General features: G+C 43.3%; 1 protein-coding gene across 4 annotated transcripts; it reads right to left on the bottom strand.

Annotated features, from left to right (window-relative positions):
• Positions 1-225: 225 nt before the first annotated feature.
• Positions 226-11,565, bottom strand: PRT6 (proteolysis 6). Of its 4 annotated transcripts, none has more exons than XM_048705770.2 (19): positions 11,092-11,565; positions 9,595-10,692; positions 7,844-9,078; positions 7,626-7,766; positions 6,790-7,033; positions 5,943-6,704; positions 5,615-5,809; positions 4,828-5,453; positions 4,479-4,530; positions 3,774-4,401; positions 3,307-3,515; positions 2,690-3,225; positions 2,477-2,581; positions 2,317-2,383; positions 2,130-2,207; positions 1,360-1,428; positions 1,166-1,270; positions 520-622; positions 226-432 (listed from the first exon to the last, which is right to left on the bottom strand). In XM_048705770.2, the coding sequence occupies exons 1-17, from the start codon at positions 11,167-11,169 to the stop codon at positions 1,196-1,198; spliced, it is 6,198 nt and encodes a 2,065-aa protein (XP_048561727.2). In that variant the 5' UTR covers positions 11,170-11,565; the 3' UTR covers positions 226-432; positions 520-622; positions 1,166-1,195. The 4 variants fall into 4 exon arrangements, with proteins under 4 accessions (XP_048561727.2, XP_048561729.2, XP_048561726.2 ...); XM_048705772.2 differs by having other exon boundaries at positions 226-423; XM_048705769.2 differs by having other exon boundaries at positions 520-607.
• Between the last annotated feature and the right edge of the window lie 586 nt (positions 11,566-12,151).

Here is a 12,151-nt window from a genome sequence, read left to right as displayed (position 1 = left end):
TTTCCCATTCTATATGCTTTTGGTTGACACCTGCCTACAATTTTTGAAGAATTGCGGTTTTATAAGATCACTAGGGTTACTGCCTTTTGACTGGATCACATACACATACTATTCCCAGATTTATCTACTTTGGTTCAAGTTTGTTCTTTTTGTGCGTGAGCGGGGGGTTTTCAAGCAAAAAAATAAAAAGGGATGCATACTGCACGACACTACAAATGACGGCAGTTACCAGTTTAAAGCCTACATTTCTTGCAGATAGTTTCACACGGCGAATTTGTACAATGTCAACAGTTCAACCAACCATCCGGTCACATGCTAACAGAACGAACAAGGAAAGAAAAAAGGGGCACCATAGGCACCGCTGTACATTGTGCGCGAACGAGGTCTGAAACACCGACGCATGGCTTGATAGTCTGATAGAATCTGCGCCACCTAAGATGAGACAAGTTTCAGAAAGGGGAAATCAAAGAGAAAACATGTGTGGCCATGCTGTGCACAACAAAATGCTGTGGTTATCACCTTGGGAATGGATGCAATTCGCTATCACTGGAAAGCATGAATATGAAGCTAGATGACAGTTCCCAGAAAATATGCACATCACATGATCCTGTCAATAAAACAGCTACACAAAGATCAACATGGTTACCATGGTTCGTACCGCAGCAAGAAATGCAGACATAAATGGTGGGGATATATAATATGAGCATGAAATATAACATTGCAAACTACTCCCTCCGTAAAGAAATATAAGAGCGTTTAGATCACTAAGTAGTGATCGAAACACTCTTATATTTCTTTACAGAGGGAGTACCTGACTATGTCAAACCATATTCTTTCTTGTCATGTAGTACTGTATGAGCTCTGTTGTAAAAAAAAATAGTTTCTGAACCCATATGCTTTGACTAGAACAGTCAGTAGAGGAATGTTACATCCGTCCCAAAAAGCCTGTCTTAGATTTGTCTAATACACATGTATCTAACACTAAAAAGTATCTAGATACATCTGTATCTAGACAAATTTAAGAATAGCTTTTTGGGAGGGAGGTAATAGTAACAGCAGGGCTACTATGGGATGGGTGATATGCCGGTTATCTTAATCCTGGAAAACATACAATGCTTCACAGCACTTCCAAGTATTCCATGATAAAAACAAACATTATCCAAACCTTTGGGCATTGTTCCTCAAAACGATGCACTTAATCAGATGTATAAAAGCTGATGGTTGTTTGCCGCAGAACTTCAGAAGTCCGGTCAAGGCTATGAGATGCCACCTATCAAATCAAAAGAGAACATGTTATCCCATCTTGAACATAGAATAGATCCTTGAAAAATATAGAGGATAAGCAAAGGAGACTGTTACCAGATATGTGAGGGCTGCGTATCTTTCTTGGCTAAGATACAAGGGCTTTCCTCTGTGCATTTCATGATCCTGCATCCAAAAGATACATACATGCATAAGCAAGGGGTACAAGATAGCTCAAAAAACAAAAGAAAAAATCCCGACAGCCTTTGGTCATATCATTTGTTTGGTGCACCACTTGGCAGCGCATACTATCACGAGGTGTTGCATACTTCATAGCTTTGTATCATGAGGTAACCATCAAAAAGAACCATTTCTCTTTTTGTAGGCAGGAAATGGAACACCATGATATGCTTCAAAAGATTTACGGCTAAGTCTGGCAGTTCACGCAATTCACTCTACATGCAATGCTCAAACCCTCAATCTCAACTATTGTATGATTAGGTTAAATCATATTTGCATCATATCATGGTGCATATTCTAGGATGGTGGTGGTGCAGCAGACTGCAGTCTAAGTGTCGCCAGATTCTTTGATAGCGTCCCTCATGGACCCGGCAGCTATATTGGTTGGTCAGTTTTCAGTCAAAAAAAATATCGGTTGGTCAGTTTTCAGTCGAAAAAAATATTGGTTGGTCAGTTCACTCGATTATTTGGTGGAGACGGTTCCTCACATTAATTCAGTAACAGATATACTACATTGCCTATGTTCTTCAGTTGATTTGGCAGCAGGTACTGATATGGAATCATACATGGATGAAATACAGTATATCCGGAGTGGCTGAAAAAAGGCTCAAGTATTAAATGAAAAAGTTCATTAGTAAGTCCAATACCTCCTCACCGAAAGCATCAAGGTACAGAGATGGCCAAAATGCAAGACGAGCCGATCGTTGCAACAGGATTGTTGTTTTCTGCAAAGAGCAACTATCAAAACCGACAAGATCTTTTCATATCACAAAAAAATAGCAGAAAAATTTGACAGCAACTTCATCGGATGAAGTGGGATGATGTGACACATACCCTCACCAAAAGAAATATGCCAACACCAGCACCACACTGAGACGCATGATTTAGGCATTTACCAGCCCTAAACATTAGAAAAAGAACAGGTTTAACATTTCATAAATTACAGAAGAACAAACATTGGTGGAGTGGGGAGTACAAAAGCTGAAACACTCACCTGCAGCATGGTTTCCAACTAGGTGAACATAGTTTGCCACAAAGCAAACATAACGCTGGCTCATCAGGCACTGAACCACAATCAGGGCATTGCATCTTGACATATCTGGTGGACAAAAGAGTAAGATGTTAAGTTGCAAACCAAAGTCAAGCTCCTGAAGCCACTGAACACACACGTACACAGACCAGAAAACTTAGAAGATTCAAACTAAACCTTTCTAGGAGAACTTGGTAGACAGGTGGTAACTGCATCAGCCTGAATGGGACTGCGGGGGTAGAAAAGAGGATGCCTCTATACTTGCGAGATCTGTAGTCTTCACAGAAATGTTGAGACCATCTTAAGGCAAGCATGTGTACACACTCATCTTTGAGAATCAGGTCCAGTGGCTGAATTTGAAAGAGGTGTTCCAGTTCTCGTATTCCATCCAGCTCAATTGCCAGTGAAGAATTGCCTTCCGCTGTGCTACTATCTAAGTGAAGATGTGACCCTTCCCAAATATTGGAACTGTCATATAAGGGTGCTGAGGAAGAGGATTTTAGCAGCTCCCAAAGCAATGCACACCTCCGAAGATAAGGATGTGTTAATCTCCGTACCATATCTTTTGGATCACAAGAGGGATCGATGTGCTTAGATACAAAATATTCTCTAGCAATATCATATCCTGACATCTCCTGGCAAACATCGTTGAGAAGGCAGTTACGGAAGTTTGATCTGTCAAAGGCTTCTTCCCGATAGCATGTTATTAGTGCCTACAGCACAATGCATATGTTAACAGAGAAATACACCATAACAGAAATATGTAGGTGGTGGGAGATTGCAGAACAGTATACCTGAATGACACAAACAATGTAGAATAGATGAACAATAGGGATGAAGAATTCTGTGGATGTCAAAACTTCAACAGGTAGACAGAAAAGTGCTGACATCAATGAAGAAAATGGATCTTGAGCAAGGATTGGATCAGCACATTGCTTCCAAAATTGAATATCAGGAAATATTTCACCCTCACTTTCCGGGTCAACCATAGGTAGCGAAGTGCCTATCAAAAATGGAAATGTGAGGAAGAGGATACACAAATATGGTATATTCCTGCACATGCAAGTTATAGTGATTTGAATTTCCAGTAAACAAGATCCAAAAACACGAAATTAGGTACATCATACAAGTTAACCATCTGATCTTTTTAGTAACTATTATAATTTACCGTGATAGCTATAGTAGGTGAGTACTAAGAAACAACACTGGAAAAAATCTTGCGGTATGAAAATAACAAAGGGGGCCAAGGTGCCCTAAGTACCGTTTCGCTTGGTAGCATCCAAAAGATCTTTATCGCCAGAAATACCAGAGCAAATAGACCCTGCTAACAGTTGGATACCTTCAAATCTCAGAAGAACCTCACGGCGGTTCAGAACACGTGCAGAGTGAGAAACACGAAACAATAGAGACAATATGAATCCACTCGATGAATTCAATTCACTGCGCAGAGATTCTAAGCAAGACTTCGATTGAGTAGAATAGCTTGACATTCTATCACGAGAAGCAATCTCTGTTGAAATGACAGAGTACCGAAGTGTTTCCCAGAGAAACAAGGATGGGCTTAACCTTTCAGATGCTGAAAAGCTGCTTTTGCTGCGAGGATAGTAAAGCATAGTGAGTCTTCGAAGGGAAGGATCTAAAGCTGGCTCCGCAGTGTCATTCACATTCCCAGGAAAAGCTTTTAGAAATGTGCTTTGTCCAACAATTTTTCTGGCACTTTCAAGGAGGGCCAGTGCGCGAGGGAATTGTAAATTATGTATAGTTGCAGCAGCTTCAGTAGGCATGGTTTGAGCAGTTGGCATCGCCTTCCTAGTTATACCAGAGAAATCCGGTGATGCTGGAAGAATGGAATTTGCAAATCTGCGACACACTGGACACAGCAACTCTCCCTGTACAAAGCTAGGTGTAAGTACAGAATTAGCAAAAGAAAGAAGACAAAAGTGTCTAATGCATCAGTAGAAAATACCAGATCAGGATCAACAATCTGACCTCCTTCGAAACCTAGTCTCCTGATATATCTGTCAAGAAACAAAAAAGTAAAGTTGCTGCACTGAAATTGTAGATTCAATCAAGAGAAGTGTGAGAAGCCATCATAAGACAACCACTAATGGAGGCTCCATTGGATTAATAATGCTTTTCGGATGGTCTGAATTGGTTGGATCAAAGACAACTCATGCTTATTATATTTGTATGGATAACTGTGAGATGCCAATTCAAACAGAAAACTACTCAAAGGAACAATATGAAATAGTGAATCCTATTTGAACTTTATATGAATGAATTCAAGGGATTTGAATGGAAACCGTGCAGCATACCTTTGTTTCAAGGAAAACAAATATCGATCATGACATTCTTGATGTACAGCATGTCCACAAGAAGAGATGTGGATGCCATCACAATCAACAGGACCAAATCTGTTTCTTATTGTTACTGGGGCAGAAGATTTGGAGGCTACATCACAGAAAGAAGAAAGACGGTATTTTGTTGAAAGACAAGTAACATATGTTCCCAGAACAGAACTTTTAGGGCTTGTGCTTGTCTTGGAGCCAGCTGTGAGATTTGAAGTAGACAAACTCTGCTCACCACCTTGAATGCCAGCCAGATCATTTACGATAGACTTGTATACATCAGCCTCAATTGTCTCAAGGGAGATATTGTCATCTGCATTGCCAGTACAGCGTCCACTTGGGAAACATGATATATATCTAATCAGTGGATGTTGCTCATTTGAGAAATCAAGAAATGCGTCAACTTCCATGCTGTCTAATTCAAAGGAAGGTTCTATCGGTGTATCCCTGACAAGTTCCTCTGAACTAGAAGACCCAGCACCCGAGGAATCAGTTGATTTTTCCCGTCTGATGGACCCAGATGTCTTCTTTGATTGGCTCAAATTATCCCAGGACGGATTGCCCGTTTCAACAAAAGTTGCAAGCCGAGATTTCTAGATTATAGAACAGGTAAGAATACTATACGACCAACATAACATAACAGAAAATTCCAGTCCAATTGCCATGCTTTTGCACATGGGACATAGAAAGGTACTTTATGTTGACAAATTACTACAGAACAGAGAATCACCATTGTCGAGTCAAGGATTATTACCTGAAGAAGAATCAAATAGCAGAGTGGACTTTTGGAATCCGAATCCCGGCATAGAGAGCAAACTGGTCGTGACTCCTCAGAGGCAACGGCGGTTGAACTGGATGCATCTGGCTCAAATGTTGCATCAGGATGCCCTTCATTTTCTGATGCCTTCATACTTTCAGCAAATTTTGACTGCTCTGCTTTCATTTTTGCCTGACATACAGATTAGATACGAAAAATTATATGCCCAGGTTTTGTAAGTCCATCCAAACAATTTATTTGACGAAAGCTGAAACTCAAGATGCCTCGAGAATATATAGATAATTTTTTTTAATTAAGAATTTACCATGATTGCGGCCTGACGTTGGCGCGCTTTTGCCTTCTTGTCCATTAGATCTGGAGATCCAGAATTCTGTTTAGTGCTACCATGATCCGGAATAGATGGAACTACTTGCGGTGCCATTTGTCTTAATGCAGACATGCACTGCTTACTTAACTTGGCGAATCTTTTTAACAAACTCTCAACTAGAGATGGAACATTGCAGTACTTGGATCCAGAAAAGGTGTTGTCATTCTCTTCGTTGTACTTGCGCATTAGTGAAACAAGCAAGGTTAGCATGCTCTCATTCTTTACTTTGTCAGACTCTGGAGAGACTGATTCAGTAGAGTAGGTCAATATAGGAAAAGTCTCTTCTGCATACGATGACAGGACAACCCATGATTCAGCATCATGCTGCACTATGTCCATCCCATATTTGTCCGCATACATTTGACTCTCTGATTCACATATATCAAGTGCCAACGAAAGAAGGTGCAAACCCATCACAAGAACATTGTCCGGGGCACGTGATACCGATGATGCTTCGGTGTAAACAGCATAGAAGAGAACAGCACGAACAATTTGAAGGACAGCTTTGGAGGTGGCTATCTTAGAAATACTGCGCAGAGGGCTAAAAACATGAGTCCATTGAGGTAGTTGAGCGTTAAGAGCAGAAACTTTGCAAAAACGGTAATATCTCTCTTCAGCAATCTGTATTTCTCTGGAATTCCAGCGCGGGTGATACAAGTCCAATTCCTTCCAGAATGCTTTGCGAAGCACATACTTGCCCTGTGATAATTTTTCTTATTAGTCATGCATTCAAATGTAAAGAAGGAATCGCTGAAGCATGTTATACAATTTCAAGGATTAAAACCTGTTTCATTCCAGATGGATTAGAGTAAACTGCGAGTGAATCTAGAACACTTTGAAGTTGGTCACTTGACGAAAGGTCCCTGGGAAGAGACTTCACAATCTGGCTATGGGTGGCATCTCCAACAGCCAATTTATAAATCAATTCTCTCTTCAAGTTGTCTGCTGTCGAACGCCCAATAAATCTGCGTTCTTTGACTAGTTGTATAAGAAAAACTAGCATTTCTTGCATCAGAACTGGCTCATATCTGAAAGACATAAAAAAATCAGCATTTAACAAAACTGACCAGGCAAACTATTATAATCTGGATATGATGAAAACATTGACAGGAAATGCACAGAAGCAACAAGGAGATATTGCCTAAAGCTGTTGTGTCATCATATGATAAACAAAAAAAAAAGTTGACCTGAACATCACTCAAATGCGCAACTAAAAAAAGACACAGTAAACTTAAAAGAGTTCAATATATCACAGCATGACAAGCTGTGTACTTCCCACCGTCACAAAAGAACAATCAAATGGAGTGGTTAACGACAATAGCTTAGTGGTAATGACAGAAATAGATCAATGAAGATAAAACTGAGCATACTCCACAAGACCAGAATATAAAATAGACTAATACATGGTTACACAAGTATGTTGATGAACGCAGGGTTTAAGTCATTTTTAACTTGTGTGATCACTGATCAATGAAAATGTTCATGTGGCAAGTAGTGACAACAAGCAGTTAACTGGATTATCAACACAAAAAGTACATACATGTACCACCGAAAATTGAAGGAAGCAATATGTTAACAGAAATAGAAGTTGATGTCATTATAGAACAACTTGGGGCTTACTCATTCTGTTCCGTGAGAACCAGAGATATATAATTCGACAAACCAAATCTTTCTTGAATGGTCTTCACAAAGAACTCTGGAGAAGATAATGCAGCACAGCATTGCAGCAGAAACAGATCCGACTCCAAGCCCTGTTCAAGCCTGGAAAGATGGGTAACAATATAACTTCAGGACTGTTAGTTGAATAGCAATTTATTTGAGGTGAGCAAAGAAATTACCATTGCACAGAGCGGTACCACTCAGCACTCAGTATAGCTGCATCTCCGTTCTTACGCCACATTCCAGCACGCACTTGTGCGCAAAATACTCTCACTCTTAATGGATGCTCCATTACAATTGAAGCAAACCCATAAGGCTTGAAACCTCCAAGTACCTGAGAGAAAAACTCCTTGGACTGCACAACTGAACATTCCTCTGGTTTGGCATCCTCTCCGAAACATTTCTTCATTGCTTTACGCAATAGTAAAGAAAGCATACGGTGTAATGGGATATGAAAAGATGTTTCTTGTGAACCGACATCAAAGACAACACGAGGCCAGCTTGTCATGTTCAGTATTCCTAGTTCATCAATTCTTGAATCTGGGTGAGCGTATAGAAGGCTGCCATCGGTCAGAGCAACAGAAATGGCATTTTCAGAGTGTAATTGTACATCTAATCCATTGCTACTTTCGTTCATCTTTCCCTTGCCCGCGTCATTTCCAGCCTGAGGCGATCCTACTTGATCTATCAGCATCATGTCGTCGGATTCTTGGGCAGGAGAACCGACCACTTCATGATAATCTGCAGCATCGTCTATTTGGGATCCTTCATTCACCTTCATGCCCACATCACCAATCTGTTTACTTGATCCACCTTTGTTAATAGTCAAAGTGTCTTCAAGCAAGGCCAGAAAATTGCGAGCATCAGTGCTGCTAGCATCGAGGGACGACAACTTTCTCCTCCGAGGACCAGGTTCCAGCCAGCTCTCAATAGCTTTCAAGCACTGACGAATTAAACAGGTAGCAGGTGCTGGTAATTCACTGCTCGAAGAACTCTCTCTGGTACTTGAATTGCATACCAAGTTCTCCTGGGAGACCCTTCCAACTTTAGCATGACGCTGATTCTCGGCATTTTCCATGCCTTTTATCGCAGTGGAGCATACAGTAACATCAGTTGACTCTTGTTGCCCAGGAGAAGAAAAGGCTCCCTTCATCAAAAGATTCTGAATGATCCCAAGATAATGTCCTAGCATGAAAGGCGAAGCTAGATTCTCATTCTCATCTTCAACATGAATACTTGTCACTCTCTTCTGAGGATCCATTCCTTGCACAAGTGACAATAGCTTAATCCATGACCTTGTTAGATCAGGCCTCTCATAAGCAACATACTTGGAAACCTCCTCATGGCTCACGACATAGCGTGTATCTTCCAATAATCTAAGAGAAGAATCATACAAATTTCCCCATTTGCTTGTCTGCAAATAACAAAGTGAAAATATTCCTGTGACCATATGAAATCACATTACACTGTACTAATCACAATATATTAAGTAGCTATATACATCGCGGCAGAACACCAAAGTGAAACCAAAATCTTTCTCGGATCTGTAGCATACACACATTTATCAAAAACCAACAAAAATATTGCCCTGAAGTGTTTGAACATATTTCTGTTAAACGTTGATCATCCACCCCCAGTAATCCAAGTATGTTGGCATGCTATTTATCTCTTTACTTATGCAATAATTGGAGAGATGATAGGTGCGCTGATGTTTATGACAAGCCAACATTCAGGGCCTATGCCCTGTTACTGAGTTATAAGTGTTATACAATTAACGGATAACAGAAATATGTTCGGCACGAATTGTACCAACAGCTTTGAAAAAATATAGCAATTATGCTTGGAAAGTAATAATATCCCATCAGTGTACAGTTACTGGGTAAAGCATAAACATCTAATTTTTTGAGCGACGGAAAGAAGTCAAGCATACCTGTAAATGAGCATCCTCACCAACGCAAGAAAGAAATAGAACTGTCAAACATTCAAGAAGAATACCCAACAAATTGTGCTCCCGCACAAGCCTTGCAGTCAGCGTAGGCACGGTAAATATTTGGACAGAAAAGGTCGGTATCAGTCGATACTCGTCCAGCAGATTATCATTGTTCCCTTTAATAACTTGAGAAAATGTACCAGGATAGTACTGTATGAAAACTTTGGCAAAGTCATACTTAAAAGATGGTTCAGTGATAAGTTTCAATAGCAGCTCATGCAAATTTTTCAGAACTTCCTTGTCCAGCAACCTTTCCGCCCTCGTCAATGCATCCAAGAGATCTGGTGACTGACGGATCCTTTGGGACACAAAACTAAGAAGACTTTCACTAGAGGTGCAGAAGCGAAGCAGCATGTCAGCAATAGAAGTCGTCAACTCCTCAGCAACACTCTTGCAGGGGGTACCCTCGTCAGCCTTCCGAGTTGGGGCTTCCACCAGACAAATCCTCTCCTTCCAGAAGAGCAAGAGCTCATCCAACACGGGCCCCACAGAGCTCGCAAGCTCCTCGGAAAGAGGCTTAATCTGTTCGGCCCCCTTGTGCCTCGAGCAGAACCCTTCACGCTTCCAGGCAGTAGCATCCCCGCAGTCACAACATCCACCACCTGTATACATGATGGAGTAATCATGATCCTCGTGGTTACCATTCTGGAAGCATGGAACACAGATGGCGCATGTGGAGTCGTTTTCGCAGGTCCGGCAGCGGTAAGCGAGGTCGTTCTGCCCCCAGACAGACCCGCAGACAGCACGCTCTCCCGCACTGCTATGCTCCATGTCATCAAGCACTGCATCCGGCTCGTTGCGGAACATCATCCACTGCAACCACGACAAGCTCTCGCTGTACGCATCACTGTCGCTGCCGCCGCTGCTGTCTTCATCCTTCTTCGAGGACTTGCGGGCCTCCGATATGTCGGTGCCCGCTGACAAGATGGCCGCCGTGACCTCAGAAATCTTATCGGCGTGCTCCTCCAAGTACATGAGCAGGCCTTCCTGATGGTCCTCCCGCAGCTGCTCTTCCGGAACTCCACAGGCGATCAGCTTCTGCAGGGGGGACAACACAATGCCACTACATTAGCAAAGTTGAAGGATTTTGCAAACAGTTGTACTATACCTTACTGAATCATGGAAACTTTCAATAAAAGTCTGCAACAGTTTGGTTATTCGCACACAAAAATTCCCAATGTCCTACTGCATCGGCCAGTAAGCACGGCCATGGACCGATTCCACAGACGCGAATCGCGAGCCGTCCCAGCGATCAGGGAAGGAATCGCGCTGGCTATGTATGGAACCCTCGCGGCTCAGAGAACCATGGGACTAATAACCAACCGACGGCACAAGAGAAAAACAGAGGAGCGCACGGGCAGAGGCACAAACAGGCAGGCAACCGCTGCCAGGGGTGGTTCGATTAGATCAGAGGAGACCAGAGCAGGGGAGACGCACCTGCTCGACGCGATCCGCGGGCGTCAACTCGGGCAGCCGCGCGGCGGAGGCGTCTCCGGCGCCGTCGATCCCGGCCATGGCCCGCAGCCAGTGGGCGCAGGTCCAGTGGCCCGACCGCCCGCCCCCACGCCCCAGCCTCGCCGAATCGAGCCCCCTCCGGAACCCCGCGCCGCACGCGCAAATCCCCCCTCACCTCACCTCACTCCCCGCACACCCGGATCGATCCAACCGCTTCCGGCCACCGGCGAGAGGAGCAGACCCCGGCAGCAGCGGCAGCAGGAGAAATCTCGCGAACCCTAGCGAAACCCGGCGCGATTGGGGTCTGCGTATTTATAAATAACTCGGGCGCAGGGATGGGATGCGATGGGAGGAAGGACGAAGAAGTGGCGAGGCGAGACGAGACGGGACGATTCGCCCTCCGCCTCCTCCTGTCCTGTCCTGGGGAGGAAGTAATCCTTTTTTTTATCCTGAACTGCTGCCGTGCGTGCGTGCTTATCCCGCTACTGCTGCTGCGGGCAATGGCGGAGCGGGGGGCGGGTGGGCCCGGGGATGTGTGATGGGTGCGATGCGGGGCCCGGGTGGCGGCGATCGGTGGAGAGGCGGGGGGGCTGTCACGTGCGGCCTCGGGGCTGCTGCTGCTGCGTGGGCCCACCTGTCGGAAGGGATCGCTGGTCGTTCGCTGTTCTGATTTGATCGGGCCAGTTGGCTCTTGGGTCGTCCTCGCAAATCGGTGCCTGATTTTTCCGAACTGTTTTTAGAGAGAGTCGATTTTTTGGGATTTTAAAAATTGTTAATGTCGATTTTTAAAGTTCGGAAACTTTAAAAATTGTTACTACCCTTCGTTATTAAAGTCCTGGAAAATAGCAAGATCGTGATCAACTCGGATTGCATGGAGGTCGTGGAAGCTTTGAGAGCAGGCAACTCCTCTTACGGTGGCAGGTGCAATTACTGATGATTGCTATGTTACGTCGTCAGATTTTAACCATGTAATTTATGACCATTGTAATAGAGAGAGGAATAAAGTAGCTCATGAACTCGCTTGGATAGTTAAGTTCTCTCC

Source organism: Triticum urartu, chromosome 3A (genome assembly GCF_056163025.1).
Source record: "Triticum urartu cultivar PI428250 chromosome 3A, HENAU_Tu73, whole genome shotgun sequence".
NCBI classification, from domain to species: Eukaryota; Viridiplantae; Streptophyta; class Magnoliopsida; order Poales; family Poaceae; genus Triticum; species Triticum urartu.
The sequence above is the reverse complement of the archived record's forward strand: the minus strand, read 5'-3'. Positions and strand labels throughout refer to the sequence as shown.

Excerpts from the sequence above, each read along its gene's own strand:
- PRT6 (XM_048705770.2), bottom strand. The coding sequence starts at position 11,169 with ATGGCCGGGATCGACGGCGCCGGAGACGCCTCCGCCGCGCGGCTGCCC. Across the intron at positions 10,693-11,091 it reads CCGCGGATCGCGTCGAGCAG|AAGCTGATCGCCTGTGGAGT; the intron begins GTGCGTCTCCCC and ends TCCCCCCTGCAG. Across the intron at positions 5,454-5,614 it reads GCTATTTGATTCTTCTTCAG|AAATCTCGGCTTGCAACTTT; the intron begins GTAATAATCCTT and ends TCTATAATCTAG.